This window comes from Meleagris gallopavo, chromosome 1 (assembly GCF_000146605.3).
Source record: "Meleagris gallopavo isolate NT-WF06-2002-E0010 breed Aviagen turkey brand Nicholas breeding stock chromosome 1, Turkey_5.1, whole genome shotgun sequence".
Lineage (NCBI taxonomy): Eukaryota > Metazoa > Chordata > Aves > Galliformes > Phasianidae > Meleagris > Meleagris gallopavo.
The window spans coordinates 106,051,390-106,077,466 of NC_015011.2; the positions used below are offsets into that span (position 1 = coordinate 106,051,390).

A 26,077-nucleotide genomic window follows, 5' to 3' on the forward strand; every position below is an offset into this window, starting at 1 on the left:
CCCGGCCCGGAGCTGGTCTCGCGCCGCAGGGGACGGCTTCACCTGCCCGATGCCTGCCCGCGGATGTCGGGGTGCAGAAGGGGAGCATGCGGGCAGACCTGACGGCAAGAGCTTGTTTACTCGGCGCTTTCAAGCAGATTCACAGCTAGAAGCAAAGGCTGGAGGAAAACGGGAATACAGTACAGAGGCACCGCACGGTTGGGGCTGGAAGAGGCCTCTGGGTCTATCTGGGCCAACCCCGGCTCCAGCAGGGACACCCAGAGCAGGATGCCCAGCCCCACGTCCCGTTGGGGTTTGAAAGTCTCCAAGGAGAAGAGCACACAGGCTCTGGGCAGCCTGTGCCAGAACTCCATCATCCACACAACACAGCAGTGCTGCTGAGGGGGAGCCCCAGTGCTCCAGTTCTCAAAAGACCCTGGCTCTATCTTCCCATGTAAGAGATTCACCAGACTCTATCTTGTTATTAGAAATACTTTACATTTTTTACTTTGAAACTATAGCAAAGCTATGCATTAGCTAATATTTAATTACGTTCCTTTCCATGTATTGGTGAACTTGGAATAGCCTTCTCTGAGCATCCGGAATCGTACTCATCAAAGTATAGCTTTGGGGATGTGATTAGTGAAGTAATTAGTTGTACTTTGAAGCTGGGAACTGTGATTTTGACTTGCTACTAGGCTTTCTATTAATCAAGCCTTGTATTTTCCAAATCCCAGCTTTCCTTTTAATTAGAAAGTACACATCTTTGTTAGTGATTATGTCAAAACAAGCTTGAAATAATGGGAAGCATGTAAGAATGATAAAGAGTTGATCATAGAATCACAGAATATTCTGAGCAGGAAGGAACCCTCAAGGGTGATTGAATCCAGCTCCTGGTTCCGCACAGCAACATCCAAAACTCAAACCCTACATCTGAGAGCACTGTCCTGGGCAGCCCGTTCCATGCCCACCACCCTCTGGTGCAGACCCTTTTCCCGATCGTACAAGAATTCTGGAAAAAGAGAGTTATAAAGGCATCGTTCATCACAGTTCCCTCACATATCCAATTTTGGTCCTTTGAGGTATGAATTCGCTTACTTTGTTAGAAATGCAAGAAGAAAACCGCCTACATAGAACAGGTTTCTAGTAAAATTACCTCAAGCAGATGAGCAACAATAATATGTCTTACCTGCTGGATTCACCATACATCTGGCTTTCCAGAGATGCTGTTTTCCTCCCGCAGACAGAATAAGGGCAGTATCTTAGGAGCTTGACTACTTGTTTGAAATTTCCAGGTCTGCTGCAGGTGGAAGGAACGGTGGTTAGGGCCTAGCATGGGGAAAGGTGGGAATGGTACATGCCAAGGTCCTGCCCTGCCTTAGTCTGGGGCACAGCAGTGTGTGCACTCAGATGGAGGACCTGGAAGGTGACCCTGAGTCCTGTGGTGCAGATGTAAGCAGAGGGCAGATGAGATCATCGTTCTTTTCATCAATCTCATTTTTAAATCTGTAAGTAGAACAACAACAAAAAAAGACAACAAATAAAACCCAACCCACAAACCAAACAACAACAACAAAAACCAAAAACATGCACACACACAAAAACACAACCAAAAACAATCAAAAAACACCACCAAAACTGTAGGCTCAATTACTGCAATTAAATGTCCACTTACACAACTGCCATAAACTTACACGACAGGGATAAAAACAATTCAAAGTTCCCACTAATTCTCTGTCTCTGAGCTCTAGATTATTTTTACACAGATGTAAGAAAGAAAAGATTCAAATAAGGCTCCTCTTGCAGTCTAACATGAAATGTGAAGCAAAGGGTTTTGTCAGGGCAATACAAGTATAAGAGGAGCTTATTTGGCAAAGCCGCACATTGCCCAGCAAAGCTTTTTTCCAGCAACCCAGGACGTGGTGGGATACCATTCTCACTGTGACATGCTTATAACCATGTCTTCCTTAGGAGATTTTGCTAGCCCAGCAGTCAGCCTGAAATGAGAGCACTTCATGCTTTCCACTGACAGCTCCACTAAGAGAGGTAGGCCATCCATTTTCACATATGAAATATGACCTCTGGACAGATTGCTTGGTCTCTTATAAAGGAGACCATCATCCCTTTCACATGTAGCATTTCAACCTCTCTCCCACACTTCTACCAGCTGTGCCAGGGATGGGTGACAGGCCTGAACCTGGCAAGTCTGCTCAATGGTTGTAGGCAAGGAGAAACACAATCCTAAAGCTAGATGAGCTCACTAGCATTTTTTCACTATGCATTTTGACCTACCCTTACTTGTACTCTCCATTCTGCTTTCTGCATCCTTCTTCAAGGTGAGATTCAGCTGTTTTGTCTCGCGTGGCTTGAGATACTAGAAATATTTCCCCTGCTTTGTGACAGCTCTCTGAGAAAGAGTGATGGTTGTGCAAAGGGCTGGGACAAGGATGGGGTGAAATGCCCAGGGAAGCCTTGCTGGAAGATGGTCAACAGTCTGCAACCAAAGGAAGTGTGACTAAACAAGCTTTAATAGCTAGGTGCTAGCATGGGAGCATGGCTAGCAGTTGTCTGGGAACAGCTCCTTATACCTCTTGACCTACAGAGAACATCCTCTTCTTAATAAAGGAGTCATGCTCCATACAGAAGGGCTATGAGATGGTGACATCATTAGAACTTCAGTTTGACTAATTATTCTTATTTTTGGTTCTTTTGTGAGATCAGGAGATACCCAATCTATCTATTATGTATTGATGCTTACCAATCTCTGCTCTGTAATATTTCCACTCTGACCTCAGTAGAAAGACTTCATTTAGGTCATTTAGTTCTTCTTTGCCCAAATACCTAAATCTCCTAAGTGCTTAAGAAGGCATAGTGCCAGGAGCTGAGTTTTTCATTTAATCAGGAAATTGCTTTTATAGATTCGTTATTACATATGTTATTAATATACAGGTATAGTCCCAAAAATAAAAAATTGAAAAAACCAGCCATGTCCCATTAAATGTAACTGTTAGCAAATTGGCTACGTTTCAAAACAAAATGGTCACAATGTTATTTTTTGACCAAACCTAATTCCTTTCAATATATGTGTTCAGATATAAAGCAAAGCTGTAAAGCCAATGATGGAACCAACTTGGTACATTTTGGATATTTGTCCTTTCTTTGGAAACCATTCACCCTCAAAGAATGGTGATAGGGCAAGGAGGAATGGTTTCACACTGAGAGGGGAGATTTAGGTTGTATATAAGGATAAAGGTATTTTACAATAAGGACAGTGAGGCACTGGCACAGGTTGCCCAAGGAGGAGGTGGATGCCCCATCCTTGGAGACACTCAAGGCCAGGATGGCAGGGCTCTGATGTAGTTGTCCCTGTTCATTACAGTGGAGTTGGACCAGATGACCTTTAAGTATTCCTTCCAACTCATACAATTCTATGTGATCTTTGGAGGTTGAGATATGGTTGGGCCTAGATGTGTGGAGAAAAAACACCAAAATAATGGCACTGGCCTGCTTTATTCATCAAAGCTTAAGTATTTCCTCCATTACTTGTAGAAGACTCTTATAATTTTATTGTATTATAACCACTTTTCTTTGTGGGGTTGCACCTTCCGATCATCCAGCATCTGGGTACATAGTCTGTACCAGAGTGATCATGACTCTGTAAAAGGAGCAAAGGTGGATGACAGTCATCGTACCTCAAATTGCCAATCCTTTCTCCTACTATTTGTACCTGGAGATTCAGTAAAAGAAGGAAAGGTATTTCTGAGAGTATTGTTTTCCTATTATGTTGACCCTTCAGAAAGATGTTTACTACGATGCAGCAGTAAAGTTGGACGAGATGATCTTAGTTGTCTTTCTTAACGATTCTATGATTCTATGAAAGCATCCTGACCTTCTATAAACTAAAACACGCCGTCAGCTTTTTAGTTTTCTTCTTTATTTTCGTCTGCTGGAGCCAATTACATTCCATCCACCAGAGAGCGCCAGTAGTACCGGAGGCCGGGAAGCTCCGGCTCAGTCGGTGGGAGATGGCTGAGCTCGCTTACAGCACCGTGAGCTGCCTCACAGAAGGCGATGGTTGACCTCAGCTGCACAACGCTCGTGTATGAGGATGCTATGAGTATGGCATAGGCAAAGGTGAGGGACTGGAGTATAAGGAGCTTTTCGGCACCGCTCTTTACGCTGGGTGTGGAGCCAGGAGTTGGTCTCGATCCTTGTGGGTCCCCTTTCACCTCAGGATATTTTATGATTCTAAGGGAAAAATATATATATATATCTTCATTCATGAGTTCACTTTTTGTGCAAGTGTGTTGAGTATACATTATCATAATAGATGTTAAATTATAACTCATTCCCTTGTATTTTCTCAGAGAACTGGCTGCACTGCAGAAGCCATTGAGGTAAACTGGCATCTATCTTGGCAGTCCCAATGGGGGACAAAGACAGAAGAGTCTGGAAATGCACTTCATCTCTCCACTCCCAGATGTCACTTGAGCAGAAAATGTTTTGGTTAGTGGAAAAAGTACTGAAGAGGATGGCTTTTAGATGAAAGTCTAAATATAAAGTATTTGACCAAAGAAGGAATTTTCTCCAAACTCAGCAATTGCCGTGCAACAGAGCCAATTTTAAACATATTCACGCTTTTATGTACAAACATACATCTATAGAGGGAGAGTCCTCTGTGTGGTGTGTTCTGGTGGGGCTCTTTCGCTGGGTGTGATGTTGCAGTCTTTAGTTTCTGGCTCCTCCTAGTGCCCATACAGAGTTAGAGGCATGTAATAGATTATAAGACTGTTTCCGCAAAACTAAGACTCAATTCTCCTCCTGAGCCTCCTGAACTGTATTATACTTCCCAAAAAGCTATCTAATTTCAAAAGTCATTATGTCTATCAGTAATTATTCCCCAGACTTACTTATGGTGTGATTCTGTAATGGTGAGTTTGCTGTTTTTCATATTTGTTATTCCTTTTAAAAAAGCATTTGTATGCTTCAGTTGTGTTTCTTCTGATGATGAAACAAGTGGTCTAACAAAGCTAAGTTTCCTTCTGGTGGCATTTAGCTGCAGCTGACTGATGAGCGAAGAGGAGGCAGCAGCAAACAGCAGCTGCCTTGCTATTGCTGCCCTGGGCTGCCATGCAAAGAGGAAGGCTTTACCTTTCCCTTTACCGGCAGAGCAGTGGTAACTGCCCTGACACTAACTGAACTACACACAGGGTGCCCCACACAGCCAGTGATGTGCTTGAAGGCAAGGACTAGCCACCTGTGAAAGGAAAAAGGGGGATGGTGGCCAACAGAACTGTGTTTACTGCTCTGTACATCCTACTCTGGTTTTAGATCCACATCTTTTCAGGACCCACAGGCACTGGTGGTAAGGTGGAGAAATTGCTAATGTATCTCCACGGGTTTAGGTGCCATGCCTGGGGATGTTCTCAGGGTGTTTAGATTTTAAAGCTTGTTTTAAAAGAATTCAGACTTCCTCCAATGCAATATTGTAGGGGAAGTATTACGATTATACAATCTTTTGGAAACTCTTTCTTGCATAAGCTCTTTGATAGACTTTATAACTTAAAGGAATGAATGCAGTTTCTCATCAACCAAAAAGGGTTAGGAGGTGTCAAACCCTAGGGACTCCTAGCTGTTCATTAAGGAAATAAAGAAAAGGCAGGAGCCAAGGAGCCATTCACCACAAATGACACCTTAGAACTGAGGCCAATTTCTTGTTTTCAATAGGGCCACAGTGAGCTCTCTTCTGCATCTCGTGATCTGCTGTTGTCATCCTTCTCTCTCCCACCTCTGCTCCTTGCCCTTTGTTCCTATAGACACCCGCCAGTGGTGTCTGCAAACCTCCAGCACAGTCTCTTCCTTCCAGCAGAAGCATGCCTGGATGCTAGTAATCCCACCAGGCTACACTGCCTCATCACTGCTTCATATTAAACAGCTTCATTGGCTTCAGGCACCCTTCAGTGTGTATGTTGCTAGTTAAGAGCCTGTGCCCTCAAGTATCAGCTTAAACTAACGCATGCAGCCGAGGCTCCATGACTTGAAGAGCCGTATCCACTCTAGGTTCTAAATGACACAGCATTAAGATATTGTTGAGTGTTGTATTAAAACTGCAGAGACAATGTCAAAAAAAGAAGCTAGCTTTGCTTTTCATGTACTCCTTCAACACATGCAAACAGAAGAGGAGAGTTGTGTGTGTTGCTTCATTGCAGCCAACACCTTGAAATTTTCTATTGCCAGAGCATTTCAGAACTGGAAGTAGAAACATTATCCATGTGGGTCTAACAATAAAATGTATCCAGCGTTTGGAAATAAGAAAAGGGTGATAACAGGAAATGTCCTATGAGTAATAAGAGTAAGAAAAAGGTGCTGGATATGTCTGCAGAGCAATTGTCTTAGAAATACACCATTGGAATTAGAACAGAAGATAACCATGAGGTTATCTTCTGTTGTGCCTGAAAACAGGCACAAAATTCAATACATCATCAGTAACTTTTTATCATTTTGGCTTTCTTCTTGACTTTCATGTCAAACAGAGGTTCTACGTTCTCCAAACCAGACATCTTCCGTGAAACGTCTAAGCAGATGTTAGTAGAAGTAACAGAGGGGGGACAGTGTGTAGATCTTGACTGGTTCCAAATAAACCCTGGAGGTTAGTTCCTTATGCAGAAAGAAGGGGGAGCCAAGCACCCAGCAACTTACCCTCTCTGAATGGGTCAGACAGCAGCTCTCCCCACTGTTTCCACAGTTTGCTCACTTTCTGACACACAGGATGGTGCTCCGTGGATGAACAGGCCAGCAGCTCTTTGCCTCTGTTTTCACAGAGATTATCAAAGGGGATTATCAAAGGCAGAAATCCTCTTGACTCTGGAGAGTCCTTTCAACCCTTCATTTTTAGTATTTGATGGACCCCATACTTCAGCTCTTCCAGAGCTTTCCACCTCACCCACTGCCCCTCCCAACCTCCAACAAGACCACATACACACAGGTGAAAATATCAGATAACTGCTAGGCACATGCTCTCACTGCAAGCCTCACCCTTCCCACCCACGAAGGAAAGATGTTAAAGATTAACTCTTTTGAGACCGTGGCTCTTTGTATTAAATGTGATTTAAATTCATCAGTGCATAAATGGAAAACGGTGAAGGACAGAAGACAGGGAATGGAGAAAATTCAGAAAACAGCCCTAAGAGTTTCCAAACATAGGTCTCTGCTACTTTGAAGAGAGGAATGCTGTTCCTCAAAAATATAATTTTCTGGATCCACATACTGCACTCTCATCCACAGTTTTTGGAGAAGGAAACACATGGAGGAAAACTGCTTTGATGACAGCACTGCGAAATACCACAAGCATTCCTGCCAGTGTATGTTCAAGCTCTGAACTCTGGTTCAACTCGGTTTTAGATGAAAGAGACACTCAGTTGATGTCACCTTGCTTCCATAAATCCTATTTGAATCACTGATTGAGGAGGAAGCAGAACATGAGCACTGCTTAAGCACTTATCAGACTTTCTAGAGCAGTTGGCTTCCTTGTATTTTCCAATAAAACATTTGCAGGGGCACTTACTAAAACAAAGAGCCATTATTTCGGTAATGTAAAAACTATCATTTACTTTCAGCAAATGGATCAAAAGAAGCTCTTTTGTAAACAAAATTCTCATCCCACAGACACAATGGCATGCACAATAACATCACATTTTGCCAAGAGATTTCAGTAGAAAACACAGTAATTCCAAAGAAAGAAAGTGTAAGTTTATTGGACGCCAACATTTCTTAGTCAAGTTCTAAGTAAAGAAAACATACAGTAGAAAAAGTTGTACAAAGCAGCAATGGATTTACATTGCGTTAAAGAAAAAGTTACCCTAAGCTATTAAGTCTCTGTCCTAAAAAAGTAAAAACCCATTCTTAATTACAATCCAATACTGTTGTATCGAATTGATATACAACAACTGTAAGGTATACAGGATTAAAAAAACAGCTTCTTTTGCCTTACCTCTATAACAGTTTAAATGACAAGTGATTCTGTGTAACGAATTGGAAAATTCCATAGCAAATATATTGGATAATTCCAACTTCTAGAAACTGCATCAAACTATCTCCCCGCACCCAAATACTACAAGTGATTCCATTTTCCTGCTTTTTAAAAAGGGACACTGTCAAGAATAAGCTTTAAAATGTGTACTTTATGCGTATTCTGCAAAAAGATTTTTTTCCCCTGCTTTTACACACATGCTTTAATTAAACGCGCTGCAGTAGTGAGAAGCGTGCATCTTGAAAAGGTACCACGTATCACTGAAAGAAACAACAAAGGAAAAATAGATCAAGTCCTTTATTCTGGGTTAGAGAAAAAGCAACATGAAAGCGAGCTCCACCCACAGAATTCAGATCTATTTTTCTGGCACCTTTGCAACAATTTAGGAAAATGCCTTTAATAGCTATCTTCATGCCTAACAAGCTCAAGTGTTAGCTCAGGTTTTCTTTGAATTTATTCATACCAAGTATTTTTAATATATTTATAGCATACACTCTTTCTCTTGATAGTGTCCCTTTATGTACAACAGTTATAGTACAGTTTTTCACAAGTTGTTTTAAATAAACAAGAATCAATGACATTAAAAATACTATCAGGCTGTGTTTAACAAAAAAAAATAATTAAAAAAAATTAACACTGATTAATCAACAGCAACATTGAAAAAATCCTAACTTTACTGTGATTTTTATCTAAATCTTCTGGTAGGAAAATGTAAACAATTTTTTTGAACAGTATAGGCACACGCCAGACTACAGGCTCATGCCAGATATTTGCACCCTCACTGTTAGTGCCAAGAAGTTCGACATAAGTCTGTCCTTATCCCATGTGTGGAGCTTCTAGTTTTATTACTTGAAGTTTGGAACAAAAACAGAGTACGTGTAACCTCAGAGCAAACCTGCACATGCTATTTGGGGGGAAAAAGGTAGCAAAATAAAACAAAATGTATTCTACTGGATGCCACCAGAATGCTTGCTTATATAGGAAATGCAGGAGCAAATCTTACAGCTGTGTGTTTTGGTTCACAGATAAGGCTACATCTCCACTCTGGAAGACGTGAGAAAAAGTCTAGTGTCACCTGCTCCTTCAGTAGGTTATCTTCTCAGCTGTCAGGATGTTTCTATTCTCCTTATGCGAAATAAAATATAATAAAATACAAGAAGTATCATAGCATCATAGAATGTTTTGAGTTGGAAGGGACTATGAAGACCTGGTTCCAAACCCCCTGCTGTGGTCAGAGACACTTCCCATTAGACCAGGTTGCCCAAAGCCCCATCCAACCTGCCCAGAACAGTGCCAGGGATGGAGCATCCACAGCTTCTCTGGGCAGCCTGTGCCAGTGCCTTACTGCCCTCTGAGCAAGAAATTTTTCTTAGTATCTAATCTAAATCATTCATCTTTTAGTTTAAGGTTCCTTCCCCTTGTCCTATCGCTATGTTGCCTCATAAACAGTCCCTCTCCAGCTTTCTTGTAGGTCCCCTTTAAATCGTGGAAGGCTGCAAGGAGGTTTCCCTGGAGCCTTCTCCAGATGGAACAAGCCCACCACCTTTGGCCTGCCTTCACATGAAAAGCACTTCAGCCCTTTAATCATCCATGTAGCCTCCCCTGGACCTGCTCCAAGAGCTCCATGTATCTTTTGTTCTGGGGGTCCCAGAGCTGAATGCAGTGCTGCAAGTGGGACCTCAAAAGGGCAGAGCAGAGGGAGACAATCTCCTCCTTTGCCCTGCTGGTCAGCCATCTTGTGATGAAGCCCAAGATGCAGTTGGCTTTCTGGGCCGTAAGTGCCCACTGCTAGCTCGTGTCAAGCTTTTCATCTACTAGAACCCTTAAGTCCTTCTTCTCAGAGCTGCTCTCAATCCAGTCATCACTCAATCTATGCTGAAATTGAAAACTGCCTTGACTCAAATGCAGGACCTTGCTCTTGGCTTGTTGAACTTCACGAGGGGGCCTACTCCTCAAACCTATCAAGGACCCCATTGATGGCGTCTCTTCCCTCTTAAATTATCAACCAAATAAGCTGAGTAGCTTCGCATCATACACAAACTTGCAGAGGGTGCACTCAACTCCACTATCCCTGTGAAATCCCACTATCCGTGAAGATACTATATAGTATTGATCCCAATATGGACCCTCAGGGGACACCACTTGTTTCTGGCTTACACTTGGACAATGAGCTGTTGACTATAACTCTTTGCACATGGCCATCCAGCCATTTCTTTACCTATCAAACAGTCAAACCCTTAAATATATACCTCTTCACTTTAGTGGCAAGAGTGTCGTGGGGGACCATATCAAAAGGTCTTACAGCAGTTCAGGTAGATTCTTACTGGTTGATGTCCTTCATTTTTATAAGACTGCAGAATTATATTTTAGGTGTACATGCCATTTTTATGCAGAGGAAAACTCATTTAACTTTTCATTCTAGAACATAAAAAATAAACCCATATGTCATCTCTCACTTTCAGTGGGTGACCATGGTCCCAATTTATCAAAAAACCTAAGCATGTTTTTTAAAAAAAATGTTAAGACTGATCTCATTGGAACTTAATCACATGCTGAGACCTTTGCCAACACAGTGCCTCAAAGGAAAATAAGTCCCAAACCAAAATACATTTTATGGCTCAACCCTGCTTTCTTAAATGCAACAGAAGTTTTCACTGTACTTCCACTGAAGCAGTATAGATCGCTGAGATTTATCTGACAAACTATATTAAAAAAAAAAACAACAACCAAAAAGAAGTAAAAATTCTAATCTATATATATTAAAACATCTGCACATTCCTGTCACAAGTTTAAAGGAAAAAAACCCTTTTTGTATTTAGCAAGAGCTCTATATTTGCATCACTTCAGCACACAATTACAAAATTAAACAAAATATGATGAGGACAGGTTTTTGTATCAATAAATTTGCCTTTTATTTTGGCTGTGGCCAAGCTAGACACTCTTCAGAAGATATTTATAAACAAACAGCTAACATTTTTTCCATAATTTAACTTTTTAAACATATATTAAAGTTATATAAGTGGAAGCATATTTATTCCGTATCCTCCAAAATAAACACTTCTATCAAGGGTTTTTTTAAGGTACTGTATAAAAGCTAATAGAAAACCAGAACTACTATATAAACATCTCATATTTAAACTTCAGATATCCTTAATTCCTTACAAAGCAGGAACTGAATTTAAAAACAAAACTAAACACAGAACACGCTTAAAGTTAAAAAGAGACTTAAGAAAATCTGAAGAAACGCTTAGGAAGAAGCTATTTAGACCCAACTTTTTTTCTTTTTAAATATAATACATAGCGTGCTAGGAAGAAGGTCGTTTCTTAAAGATATTGTGTGAGGTTTTGATTTTAAGTGTGGGTTTTTTTTTAATCATCACACCATGTATCAGATACCCAGTTGGAAGTTCAATGACTGTAACATAGTTGACTAGTTACCATTTTCTTTTGGAAAGTACCCTGATTTTTGAAAGGCTGGATATAAACTACTATGCTGTTGGGAAGAGAAATAACTGATGAAAACTTAGGTATCAGTTTGCAAGAACATCTTCATATTTTCTATGCACACATTTCTTAAGTACATTTAAAGCATACCTAGCAAGTCCATACGTTTTTCGCATTTTGTTAAATCAGGTTACTTAAGTGCAGTAAGCATTTGAGTTTTCTTGTAAGAAATAAATTTAATCTTAGTAAACATTTGAGTTTTCTTGTAAGAAAAAAATTTAATCTTATCAGGTTTTTTAAGAACCTAACTGATAGTGACAGGTTAACATGACTAAGTTGTGATCAAGTTTGCCTGGAAGAGAATAAAAAGAATGTTTAGCAACAATTTTATATTTCCATCAAAAAATGAACTGAGAGGCTTGAAAATAACACTGCTTTTTTTTTTTTGGTAGCTAAAAAAGGAAAGTCGGTGGTCCACACTGAGCCTATATTTTTAAACTGAATTGAAGGAAAAAACACTAAAAAATTCTGTTAGGAGAAAACTAACAGTGGCACACTTGGACTTCAATTGAGAAAAATCTTTTCCCGTGTGTGCCTAAATGAGGGTGCTCGTCCTCAGATCCTGAAGAGTTACACAGGTGCTTTATTTTTGCTGGTACGAGCAAGCAATACTTTCTAACTTTGAGTGTAGGATGCTGGGGAAAAAAAGCACTATTAGAGCTAAATAGAATGAAAGCCTCACTCTTGTTCCCACTGAAACTGGTGACCAAACTCTTGCTCTTCTCAGTGAGCAAAGATTGGGCTCTGACTAAATAGTGTGGATTGCAACCTCAGTCCCTCAACTTCCAGAGTAAAGTCAGTCAGAATCATAAATACCATTTTCATCACTGATGTTCTCACTGTTCATTGCACTACTCCATGAAGTTTAAATTCCAGCAGAACAATTTTTCATTTAATTTACCACAACTTCTGGGTAAACATTTCCTTGAACAAAGTGATTTTGGACCCTTGCTGTAGTTTCTGGTAAGTATCTATGATTCGACTTTTACTAAATGCTCCAGTTGTGACTTGTGGTAAAATAATGGAACTGCACAAAGTGTCTGCAGCACATTATTCTCATGATTTTCAACAGATAAGAAAACTGCAATACAGTACCACAAAGGATAGAAAGCAGCAGAAAGAAATATACTAAGCATTGTATTCATAAAATACAGTGATAGCAATGTGATGGTTTTTCCTCTGCTCTGAGCTGGATATGCACGCTTAATACAAATTTCAAATACATACTTCTTCATTTATACAGATGTCTATATAAATATTTACATTTTTACTTTATGTTAAAACTTATCTTTGTACTCATGGCCAAGCTTATCACTGAGTGTAGGAACACAAGTCATCTTCTATCCCTTACCGAGCTCTTTTTTTTTTTTTTCTCCTTAATACTTATACATTCCTTTGCAGTTAGAATTACAAACAGTTGTACAAATAGCGGAAACAAAATTATGAAACTTATCCGACATCCATTCAATCTTAGTTCTTATTACAAACAGTAACATTTGCATTATGATGGCTGTCAATATAATGACTTTAGTTACTGAAATATTCATAGTAAATTAGTCTTTGGGACGTTATATAAAGCGATGTACCCCTCCCCCCACTCCTCCTTAGAAACTTATAATTAAATGGCTGAAAGCAGGCTTGCTGCTTATTTTTTTTAATATAAAATCTTATTAATAATATTGCTGATTTTAAATTCTACTTTAATTTGCACAAGTTCCATATAACAACAAAACAATTTTATGTTCCCTTAAAATATCAAACATTCGTATCCAATAATATCGGGATTACTGAAACGTGAGGTTTATTCGTTATTGCTAAAGATCTCTAAGACCTAAGTCAATACATTAAGACACTCCATCCACTTCCTCTCTAACTGCAAGTGCATGGCAGCTATTTATATGGAGCTTCTGTGTTGCTTTCTTTAAGAAAAACAAAAAACAAAACACAACAAACAATGAAGTTGGTTACAGTATTTCACCACTATAAACTCACAGTTAGAATCCAAATTTTTGTTGCTCTTCCATTTAATATATAACTCTATATATAATACACACGCACACACCAACATCACAGGATGAAGATCCATGCATAGAATCCAGATGCGATCGCATTTCAGTGTTAAATGAAATCAAAATTATTCTGTTACTATTAGATCCCAGTCCATATTATCTTTAATTACCCAGCTTTCTACCTACTAACAAAGTTAGTTTACCTTAATCTCCAAATTCAAGCAGCATCACAAATTCAGAATCTTCTGTCATCGCTGTTGTTTTGATCCTCTTAAATTTCAAGTTTACACGGCATACATCCGAGATCCTGAAAACAGCCTCCATCAAATCAGCTTTTCAAGGTATCTCTGAAAGCTAATTGTGTGTCTGCTCATGGCTCCAAAGACTAAAAGCTGTCTTGAAAGTCCTGTGACAGAGTTTACACATGTACTGCCTTTTGAACGTGATTGCTGAGAGTGGTGGAGCATGATAGAAGAGCGTATCTGACTCCTGCGGTACAAATAATTTTTCAGTAGTAGTGGAGCTTTCAGACAAGCCCGTTGGACTATCAGGCTCCAAAGGCTGGATTTTGGGTAGTGGCGGGGGCGGAGGTAAAGGTGGTGGTGATGGGGAATTAGCTGGTGGACATACCTCAGGCTCCTTATTTGTGGACTCCTCTGCAGCCTGCGACATGTGGGACTGGAAGTGACTCCACAGCCGGAAATTGGTTCGGAAGGCCTTGTTGCACACGTGACAAATAAACGGCTTCACAGAGCATAAGAGCTCTTGGTGACGCTCCAGTTGTTTGCGTACAGTGAAAATCTTCCCACACTTTTCACAGGGCCACAAACCGGCATCTTTGTTGGAAACTACTTCCTTTGGTTCTCTGCTTGTCTCAGTGACCTCATCCTCTACGTCGTCTGCAGGCTCTTCCTTGATTTGAATTTTAAACTGCTTGGAAACACTTAAGTCTTCAGGCAGACAAGAGGAATCTTCAGAATCAAAATTAATCTGTTCTGATGAGTCACTGAATACTCCGTCTTCCTTTACAGCAAAATTGTTTATTTTATTGGATTCTGATTGAGGAGGCAATCTTGATGAACTAGTTATGTCTCCATTGTGATCCAGGATAGGTAAAGAAAAGTTCTCTGATGGAGCCATCGTGTTCTGATTGTGAACTTCAACTTGATGACGCCAAATACTAAAGGATGATTTGAAGGTGCGCATACACTCAAGACAAGTAAGCTTCTTGTATTCACACTTGCTTTCATGCTCATGCTTCAGCTCTGGGGATGAAAATCTAAGGCTGCAGTAAGGACAGACAGTAGCGTTTCTACAGAGTCGCTCATGATTTCCCTGTTCAATAAGTGAAGAGAGCTTAGCATTACAGAGACGGCACTGATAAACTTCCTTGTTTTCTACAGGACTTTCAATATGAATATGGTCTTTCTGCTTAGGAACCTTATTTCCTCCAATTGGTTTTTCCCCTGGATGCATTTTTATATGTTGTTTGAACTGCGAGAGGAAACGATAAGCTTTTCCACAGTAGAAACAAATATAGGCTCCTTTGGTTCTTGATCTTAAATTCCTTTTGATGACTTGTTGTGCTTGTGAAGTAGATTGTCCCTGAAAACCTTGCTTGCCACGTCTTAGTTTAACTATTAGAGCTTTTTTAATTTCTCTCTCTCTCACTATATCAATCAGTTTTCTTTGGAATTTTTCATCCAAAACAGCATGAGAACTGGAAGCTGGTGAGGGATTCTTGACAATTCCATGTTGTGTCTGGCAGTGTGTCCACACTTTGAAATTTGTGTGAAATCTCTTGTGGCATATGTCACAAGCATAGGGCTTTTCTGGATTATGATACATGTTAACGTGACGATGAAGACCTGCTGTTGACCTGAAAATTTTAAGGCAGTGTTTGCATTTAAATTTTTTATTTGGTCTTGCTTCTTCCATTTCACTGTATTCATCTTTACTGACATCAGAATCGGCAAAATCAGCATCAAGGTGCGTAGGGCTTGAGCCTTCCTCGAAGTTTTCTTCCGATTCAGGAGAACCCTCTTCATTCACCTTGAGTTTTTTGAATGGTAGCCTTCTATCGGCTTGAAATCTCCTTTTTGCTGGAAGTTCACTTGGTTCCTTATGATCATCCTCAGTTTTAAAAGGAAAGTCTTTATTTGTAGATACTGATGCGTCGCCCACTGTAACTCTTATTATTTCAGATGGATCTGAAAGTGGACTGCTAGGTTCGGTTTTTATTCGCACCTCTGTGAGAGGGGAAGAAACTTCCCTATCAGTTGTCTGAGAGGCACTGAAGGACCTAAGGCGATGTGGGTGCATTACCTGTGGCTTTTCGTCTAAGATTAACTTCTCCGATGACTCTTTCAAGCATGACTTTTGAGATGCAACATTAAATATCTTCTGGGAATCAGTAGTTCCTGGTGAGGAGGAAGATGATACCTGTGAAGGTTTTAGGTCAACAGAAGGTGAATAAATAGGAACCTGGCTGTCCATAGACAGTGACCTTCGAAGGAGACTTTTTACAAGTGGACCACTTCTGTCAATGCTTTGGTTTTCAGGACCAGATCCACTAGATGGGATTACTAGTCCTAACTTCGAGTAGTACAACAAATTCCTATCTTCACCTTGACCATTTCCTTTTCCTGCCTCTCGTAACAAAAACGCAGATTCTGATGAGCCACGCAGAGATAAGACTGGCGGACGTGGTCTTTTTAATAACTCTGCAGCCTTTCCTCTTAAAAGCTGACTACTGCTTCCTGGTTCATCACTTGCAATTTCTTTCTCTGCTAAAGGTATTTGAGGCAACACTGTGTTCCTTTTCACTAAACCACCTCTGCTCTGATCCTCTGCAGTTCCAGAAGCTTCGTGAAACTTGGTATAGCTCCCAGGGTTTTCTTTCAGCCATCTCCTTTCAGTCAGTGATAAATTGTGAAGGGTTTCAGCTGGCTTTGCTACTTGTGGTCTAATGCTAGTTTTGATAGCAGCAGAGGGTAAAGGTTTAGAAGTATGGCTTAAATCATGCTGTGTTTGATTTACACTCTTTCCTTGTGCTTCGCTTCTGTTCTGACAGACAATGACACTCCTCTTCTGAGAACTACTTTCATCTTCATCTTGATACAGTATCTTCTTAATGGGGCAAGATGGAAAAGGAGCTTGAGGGCTCTTAGAAATAATGTTTGTAAGAAAGGATATTCCAAGGCTGTAGCCCAGTTCTTGCACAGCTGCAAGACTGCCTTTCTCTATGAACAAGGATGAAGAATAAATGTAGTTTAACACATTATCAAAAGCATCTGGTTCACAAAAGTCGAGTTGAAACACTGACTGAGACTCATTCTCCTTATTTGTGAACAGAGTCTGGAAATATTCGCTGCTGGCAGCTAGAACGTTTTTATGAGCTCGAAATTTCTGATCTCCTACTATAAGAACAACATCACATAGCTGTCCCTTTAGACGCTCCTCATTCAGTGCGCTTAGAAGTGAAATGGCATGTGCTGGATTTATGTAATGCAAGAGCCCCTCCATGATTCTGATGTTCCTGAAAAAGAACATAATAAGAATTATTTTCTTATTAACACAATAAGAAAAAAAACTACATTGCTTTATGTAGACAGTTGTTAGAGATAATGTAAATGAACCTAAACTCTCTGTACTTCATAAACAAGCTAAATGACCATCAATGCTACTGAAGAAAACAGCTTGTTTGGAGCAAAGGTATGGCATTTAACATAACATTGTTTCACTTCAGCAGATGTACAGGCATTAGAAGCAGCTCATGCTAAAGAACACTTTCAAATACTTTCAGTTGATCTTACACTAAAAATATCACATTTAATTGGGGAATTGGGGTGGTATTGTGTTTTCTACCTGCAGTATAGCTGTCCACATGAAGGAATTCCATTTAATGACTTCAGTTGATCATCTTTTTCTCAAGTTTAGCTTTAAGAAGATCTATCTTGGCAATTACTTCAATAAACTTTTGAATCAGATACTGTTGTGGTTTAGCTCAACAGGCAGCTAAGTACCACATAGACACTCGCTTACTCCCCTGCCATGGGATGGGGGAGAACTGAAAAAGGTAAAAATGCGAGAGCTCCTTAGTTAAGATAAAGACAGATAAGGGCAGAAGAGGTTGAAAGGGAAAGAGAAAAAAAAAAAAAGAAAGAACAAAAAAAAAAGAAGACAGCAAGTGATGCACAGTGCAATTGCTCACCACCAGCTGACTGACGCCCAGCCAGTTCCCGAGAAGCAGCAGTCCCCCTGGCCAGCTCCCTCAGTTTTGTTGTTCAACGTGACGCCACGTGTTATGGGACATCCACGTGGGCCAGAGTCAGCTGTCCTGGTTCTGTTCCCTCCCAGCTCCCTGTGCACCCTCAGCTCTTTGCTGGCCGGGCAGCGCGAGGAGCTGAAATGTCCTTGGCTCTGTGTAGGCACTGCTCAGCAACAACTACAACAACAGTGTGCTATCAACATTATTTTCATCCTAAATCCAAACACAGCACCATACCAGCCACCATGAAGAAAATTAACTCTATCCCCGCCAAAGCAAGGACACACACCTGAAGTTAGTTACACTAAGTCACTTTTTAAGGTTAAGCAACCCTGACAGTCTCCTGCTAACTAAACAAATTAAAAGGTTTTAGTTGTTTTTTTTTTAGAAGTGATGAAAAGGGCATTAATACTGGCAGAATTATCACCTATAATCTAGGCTAATTCATTATGTCTGCTTATATTTAATGAGCGCTAACGTGCATACACTTCTAACTATGAAATATGTATTAATTCTTAGACCTGCACTAACAGGATTTGGTTTCTTGGAAATTTCATAATTTTAACTGAACTATCCGTGCAGTACTTTGTTCCTGCTAGAAAAAAAAAATCAGTAAACTGAATTCTCCATCTTATTCATTAGCTTATATGTGGACTTCATGCCCATAACCTACAGTTAGTCCCAGATGCATCCAAGAGTGCAATAAGCACAAATTAAACTGCAGTGCAGAAACCCCCACACTGCTTCAAAACACAGCCTACTCTGTACTGTACAATGTCTCCATAATTCAACAGGCTTCTCTTGGCTAGGTTTTAACAAGGGAAGACAAACAGGTTTTAAACTAGTTTGAGCAAACAACTTCTGTCATATAAATTGAATTTTATCTATTGGTGCACATGTACACACGCACAAAAATCAGGAATATCCAATTTTATTTTGTTGCCATGGACACTCCTACAATTCTGTTTAAGACAACCTGCAGTATAAATTTTTAACTACCTTCCTCTACGGTGATGAAAAACAAGTAAATGATGTGTCTGTTAAAAGCTATTCTTTATGCAGCTGATTTAAGAGACTTAAAATACTTACATATGATATATGCTACCATAACAAAAAGGTTTCACTATTTGTCAATTCTCAATGAAAGCTGACAATTTTATCAAAATAAAAAATTAAGAAGCTATAATCCTGTAATTATTAAATGAGAAAACTTGCAACCAATGGGCTTCAATCACAGGAATTGATTGAAGTCTAAATTGGTAATGCTGAGAAGGTGACTTAAAGTATGCTGGATACAGTGTCTCAGGACACTGGTCATATCACAGGACTAAGATACCACTGCTACCACTTTTACAGCTAAAATTACCAGATGAGTTCATGGTATCAGGGCAAAAGCAAAATTCTGTTTCCTCTTTAGATCTGCCTCTCAGTTGAGTGCTCCAGTGCCTTGCAGCATTATTTCACTAACACTAATTTATCCTTAATTCACCTCAAATAGTTATAAATGTATAATGCCTCCACTACTCTCTCTAAAAAGATAGAACAGTTACGCTTCTATGAATGTGAGAAATCCATCTGTTTTGCTCTATTTTTTATGTTTGACTTAAAAGTACCATCTGGGGTGTGAGCTATTTTTTGGACACCTCTGCAATGTAAAGTGGTGTCTGAATGGCCCTAGTCCAGCTTGGAGGTCTGCGCACCCGTTAACACTTGAAACGTTATTAGCAAGTGCTCCAGGAATGCATTTTTCCCTTTATTTTCATCTTAAACAAAGTTTTCACACTCATATGATTTGTCTGTGTTGCAAATTAAATAGTCTACAGAGATAACAAAACAACAATGTATTTCTGAAGGAAACTTGAACTAAAATATAATGGTAAAAACACCTACTAAAAGTTGCAGCTGAACCCATACCTCAAGGACACGCTGGGTAGGAGACGGTCAAATGTTCTGAAGTATTTTCAAACCTTTCATTTTAATCTGCTTTACCCAGGCCTTGAGTGTTCTGTAAGACACCTGAAGAATAAACACCGTGCAGTTACTATGTGTTCCTTTATTCATCATAACACAGTAATACTATTTCTACAGATTGGTATAAAATTCACAGATCTAAAACGGAATCCAACAGCCCCCCATTTTTCTTCCTATATACTCCTCCTTAGTCGTAGGACATGTTGAACACACTACATTACACAAGACAGAGATAAGCATCCTAGCACAATCCTCCATTTCATTCGCAGAGCACAGCTTCTTCTGCGCACTAGAAGAGGCAGACCTCTTTGGTGCAACTGGCACTTTAACAGTAACCAAGGCTGCAACGTACACACCTGGCAGGGGACCAAATTAATCCTGCAAAGGCAGCTTTAATCCTGGTCTTTCCTACTTCTAGTGCTTGACTTTCAGCTCCATAGCCTTTAAACACAATGGTCAGAAATAAAACAAGTTATGGTATGTTAAAAAACAAATTCAGAACCAAAAAAACAAATGCAGAACCATTTTAACACCTTTACACAGGCCATCAGAAAGCCTTTTAACACAGATTTAAAAAAATAAAACAAAAAACCCACAAGATTACTAGTGTAAAAGCACAGCATATTAAAGTTTTACTGCATGAACAGTTCTTGGTAACAAAGTTAATCAGAGTTTTCTTCTCCCCTTGGTTCATCCTATCTGCATGCTGCCAGTCACAACTGCAGCTGCGCTAGAATAAATATTTGCAGGTCTGCATTACAGAACAGGTCAGACAATACATAGAGAACAAATATTTCTTTTCAAATGCTGCTCATTTCTCATAGTAAAGCTCAATCCCAGGAACAATTGCATTGGCATAACTGAAGAGAAGGCAAACTGTGGGAACGGAACAGCTCTGGGAAGACAAGAGATTCTTACAGCAGTTTGCCAGTAAAGCTGATGTAAGGCTGACAGCACTCAACCCCTTTACAAATGGCATGCCTGACTGTGTGTAAACAACAGATTTGATTCCAGGTGTTTGAGGAATCATACTTCCTCGGCTGAAAATTATTTTGTCACTAACTACCTAAGCCCTTTCCTGATAATCTGTGGTTTGTTTTTTTTTTTTTTTTTTTTTTTCAACCAATTTTTCCAACTGCTTTCAGTACCAGCTAGAAACAAAGCTATTTCCTACTTTGTCCCCTGATGTGATGTCAAGGAGACAGAGTGCGCCAGATCTCTCACTGTCTGTGCTCTGGTGTTACGTGCTACTGGTCCTCAGGAAGAACAGTGAGAGCGAGGCTCCAAATCCAGAAGAGGGAGGTGCAGCAGGAGCACCTTTGGGAGATGAGGAAGAAATTTTATTGTCAAATCTTCAACAGCCCTCTACTGATATCAGCCTCCAGAGGCTGAAATACCACATTTGACACAATATTATAATAAGAGCAAAGTTATTATTTTGAACAAGGACAGAAAAAGATATCTCCACTATTTCAAATGACTGGAAAAAAAAAAAAAGGAAGTCTCTACTCACAAAAGCTCTTCACAAGTGAAGAATCTTTCTCTTTAGCACAGCAGTTCATTGATTCTCACCAGCTCCCTGCCATCACAATGTGAGATCCCCTTCCGTCCTCTGTCCCTTATTCTCACACCTCCTGCTCCAGCCCTGGGGTCCTCTACCTTATACCGGCTCAGTTGCTCATGTGACCACCCACTAGGTTGATTCAGCTCCCAAAAATGAGGCAGGAAAAAAAAAAATAAATCAACCCAACTTTTTATATATGTGCTAATTTAGAGGTGAGAAACTTAATCAGCTCGTGCAGAGGTCAGATGCATCAGAGCTGCTGTAAGAGAAGCAGTGAAACCGCCTGTTCTTTGTCAGCAAGTCTATCTGCTTTGCCATCTGAAACTTCACTTTCAGAAGCAATGAAGTCACTCAGGCTGAAACTTTACAAATAGAATCAGGCAGATGTATGAAAAAGTTGATCACAACAACTAATACTTGTAAATACATAAGACATTGCTGTTGCCTGCTGACTTCCATTATAACCGCGTAACTGTCAGCTAAAGCCACATCAATAGCGTCCTGGGGGTGCAGGTAAGGAAAGACTGTTCCAAAACACCTGAGGACACAGTGCTGCAGCAAGAATGTGCCAGGGCTGACAGAAACTGCAGTTAGAACAAGAAAATGCAGGAAAAGAAGAAATGCTCACAGAGGAGACAGAAATGAGAGAGACTTAACAGTGATTCTGAAAGGGAAATACATGTATAACTGCGGTGGGGGGAAACCCACCAAAATGCAGAGAGATAAGAATGGTGAGGCCCTGTCTCGGAACACAAGAGGCTTCCTGTGGTGTCACCAGGGAAGCACAGGCAAGTTGTGCCTGGCCATGAGTGCTTTGATTGCTCATGTACTGCTTCGGACCCAAAGTGGAAAGAAGCCTCATTATCAATCAAGAGACCGGATGCAAAAGAAACCTACGTCGCTTAAACTTCTACTTGAGTATCCTGTGCTGGATTTTATTATTTGAGCTTGACTACAGCTTGTCAAATGCCTTTTCAGACACTTAACTAAAACTTGAAGTAAAAGCTTTGAGCCTACAGATTGTCTGCACCCCTGTAATTGTTTTTCTAAGTAAATATTTAAGTGATTTCTTGCTGCAAGTTTGGGGATTTTGTCCTTCTGGATTTTGAAAAATGTGATTTTGACTGCTACTGTTGTTTTCTCCACTGCAATCAACACTGAAAAGTCCATGAAGACAGATCTTTTCATTTCCAGTAGATCGGCAGCCAGGAGATTTCGGAAGACAAGCATAAAAATCAGGAGAGAAATATATTTATGCGTTAAACTGATATAATAATTTCAAACTATTTGACACACACATGCACCAAAAGAAGCAGAAATTTAATGAAAGGAAAAGAAGAAATTCTGTACTATTGCAGTCTCTTTATTTTGCCCTCCACTACAGACAGACTAGCAACTATCCTAACACAGATTAGATGCTCAGGAATCAGAAACTGTTTTTCACATTCAGATCAGACCCATCTGAACTTTGCCAACTGACACTCAAAACAGCTCCAAGTTACAAAGTCTCTGAGTACCACCACAATGCCTTTCACATTCTTGTTTACAAACAAGCAGCATTTAAGGGTGTGATTTCACCTTAGTCTCAGTCCAATCTAATCAGAGATTGAAGGGATCAGTCCGCACCTCCTCCCCCTCTAAGGACAGAGAAGTTCACTGTCAGCTCGGCAAGCTGATTCAGCTCACCAGGACATTGCACAACTACGGGATGTAAGGGAGAGGGCAGGAATGCGTGCTGGCTGGGAGCTCTTCTCATTCTTCTTGGAAGAGTTCGTGAAGATTAGCCATGGTTTGATACGATATTTGTCCTGGCCTCAGTACCTCAACTGCAAGATACGCAACTCATCATCTAGACTGCTGCAAATAAAAATCAATGCATTTTAAAATCCTTTTTCCTAAGGAGGTCTTCAGTTTTCATTCTTTCAAGTTTCTTAACACTGCCATCAAAATCCCATGGGAAAAGCCCCAGGATTTGATGGCAGAATGTACACTACAATCTCTGAACAAAAAGCTATCCCCAGCAATATTTCAAAAGACTCCCCCCCCCTACTCCCTCCTTTTTTTTTCTTTTTAAATTAGAGATGCATGAAATCAAGAATTTGAAGAAGGGGAAATGCACACCAAATCTGTACGGCTGCATTCTTCCTAAAAGTTGAATTTATTATTTTATTGGTAATGCTGAGATATACTTAGCAAGTTGAATAGTATTTGGTCACCTGCTTTGCTGTATGAGCTACTCTTTCTTTAACTAGTCTAATACACAATAAAATTCTACTTACATACTGCTTTCAAATCTGCTGGCATAGTGAAAATGACAAACCACAATCATAATCATAGAAATATTTCTCTTAATATAAAGACGCTTCTTCCTGGCATAGTATATTTTGGATGGGAACCTGTGTAAGATTATTCCCTGTAATTTTTTACACTAATGTCTGTGCAAGAATAAAAGTATAGGAGTAAAAAAACCTTAATCCAAAGCATGCTGAACTACTCTAATAGCTGAAGCGTGCACTAAAACTAGAAAATTGCCAAGTGAACAACTTGGTAATTTTCAAGATTCAGAGTGCAGGTATCTTTCACTCACTGAAGTGACCCAAAGAAAACTCCTTTCAGCCACTGTTAATAAAGGGCAAGATATGAAGAAGCCAACTTTTCTAAGGTTCTCTGACCATTCAGTGTAGCAGCGTTCATTAGGAAGCAGTTCACTTGCTCTAAACTTGACAATTTTAACAGAAAGCTGAAAACAGCTGCAACTATGGCCTATGACTCACAGCTCTGCACCTCCCAGTGCAACACAAACTGTGTGGTGGTTACAGCTCCACTTCCTCCACCCAGCTCCTCCCTACCCCCCGTATGACCACACTCATTAACAAACGGGATCATCATTACTTTGCAGACAGAACAGCTTTCAAAACCTGGAAAACTAGAAATGGAAATTACTTGATGTTTTTAAATGGTAACTGCTTCACAGCTACTGAAGTTCAAAAACAAACAACTTCAATGAAGCACAATGGCTTTCTGTAAAGTTGTCCATTCAAACACAAACGATGGCATGTCTCTGCTTGACAGCAACTAACCGTAAGGGAAGCAGAGCCAGCCACTGCTGACAAAATGATCAGAGCATCAGCTGTTTAATTCTCTACAAGTATTCTCCAGCGTTGCATACACACAAAAGATGAGCCCAGAAAACACCACGTCTTAGCAATATTAAGCTTCTGGGGATCCACACAAGAGAGGGGACACAAGTGGTCTAATTTATTATCTTTATGTACAATTAAACGTATAGCACGCATGACTTCTGGAGCTTCTTACAAATGCCTGCATTTTTCTGCATTAATTGCTAATATCATAGAATGGCTTGTGTTGGAAGAGACCTCGAAGCCAACCCACCCCAACCTCTGCCATGGGCAGGGCTGCCCCCCACCAGCTCAGGCTGCCCATGGCCCCATCCAACCTGGCCTTGAGCGCCTCCAGGAAGGGGCACCACAGCTTCTCTGGATGTACTAAAAGATAAGTTACGCTAAGTGTTTAAATAAAGCGCCTAACTCATAATGACTTGATTCCCGATTTGGATCAAAGGCAATGTTGAAATTAGTGGAAGAGCAAGAACACACTGGAAAAAAATATACAGTCACCCCTTTAATTTTCATCCACAGGGGTGACCTTGGATCCAGCAGGTTCTGGGAAGCCCACAGCTGGAGAGACTCTTGATAAACTCTCTTCTGGCACACATCCCCACAGCTGAAGTCTCCAAAGGCTGTGAAATTTCCCCGCAAGTCCTCACTGAGGGACACGTAAATTCTTTAAATGCTCACATCTAGCCATCCTGAATGGATTTTCTATAGGAAGAAAACACCACATGTTCTTCTGAGAAGACAACACTCATGACAGAATGTAATAACAGATTCAGAGAGAGAAGTATGCTAGATCCTATTAGGGAGAGATAGCCACATCATTTGTGTTTTGCAAACAAGGTTTATAAAAACAGTTGCTAAGGTTTGCTCAGGAGTTCCTCCCCCCCTCAAGAATATCATAAGGCTGGTGGAAAATTTTAGTCAAAGCAGTTAGTTTGTCAGTTTGAGCAAAGTAAGAACAGAACACAGTAACTAGCAGCCTTTAGACAAAACAGATATAACACAGAGCTCTCTTTTATCTATGATACAGATTTACTACTCCTGATGTCATATCGAAAGCATTGTTATATAAAAATGTATTAAAAAAAACCCACAACCTGTATTTCCACGGTAATATTGCTTTAAGGATGAAAACTCCAACAGTATCTTAACTGCAAGAGCTTCACTGTACTTGGGGAAAAAAAAAAAGTGAGATCATGTAATTCAACACAATGTCATATCTACATATCTACACCAACCCCTCCCACTGCACTCCCCCAAGAACAGGACAGCTTTCAGAAGAGTGCCGTTTAGTTATTAAGAACTGCTTGTACACTGCTTGTTGAAGTTCCACAGTATGTCCTCCCTCGCCAAAATAAGGCGTGTAGATGGAAGTGTTTCAGAGCTTTGATATTTCACCTGATCCACATCGAATCGGGACAAATAACGAGAGCTACACTAAAGAGAAATTCGGACGTGCATTAAGGCTGGCCCCACGAACTCCTTCCCACCCTGAAATTCGCAGCCTAGAGGGAATCCCCGTTTCAGCTCTGCAGCAGCTCTCCACACCACAGGTGGCACCTGCCCGCCGCACCGCCCCGCTCCTCCCCTCAGGCTGCCAACTGGCCCCTGACG

At 40.3% G+C, this 26,077-nt stretch overlaps 1 protein-coding gene across 9 annotated transcripts; it reads right to left on the reverse strand.

Moving 5' to 3' along the window:
• Positions 1-13,160: 13,160 nt before the first annotated feature.
• ZBTB21 (zinc finger and BTB domain containing 21) lies at positions 13,161-26,071 on the reverse strand. 9 transcript variants are annotated; one of them, XM_019621008.2, is made up of 7 exons: positions 24,965-26,071; positions 20,937-21,079; positions 20,119-20,203; positions 19,706-19,807; positions 17,735-17,968; positions 17,389-17,590; positions 13,161-17,059 (listed from the first exon to the last, which is right to left on the reverse strand). In XM_019621008.2, the coding sequence occupies exon 7, from the start codon at positions 17,044-17,046 to the stop codon at positions 13,876-13,878; it is 3,171 nt and encodes a 1,056-aa protein (XP_019476553.1). In that variant the 5' UTR covers positions 17,047-17,059; positions 17,389-17,590; positions 17,735-17,968; positions 19,706-19,807; positions 20,119-20,203; positions 20,937-21,079; positions 24,965-26,071; the 3' UTR covers positions 13,161-13,875. The 9 variants fall into 9 exon arrangements, with proteins under 9 accessions (XP_019476553.1, XP_019476551.1, XP_010722190.1 ...); XM_019621006.2 differs by lacking the exons at positions 17,389-17,590; positions 17,735-17,968 and having other exon boundaries at positions 24,965-25,168; positions 25,561-26,071; XM_010723888.3 differs by lacking the exons at positions 17,389-17,590; positions 17,735-17,968 and having other exon boundaries at positions 13,161-14,010; positions 14,152-17,059.
• Between the last annotated feature and the right edge of the window lie 6 nt (positions 26,072-26,077).

Coding starts and splice junctions, on each gene's coding strand:
- ZBTB21 (XM_019621006.2), bottom strand. CDS start 17,046: ATGGAGGGGCTCTTGCATTACATAAATCCAGCACATGCCATTTCACTT.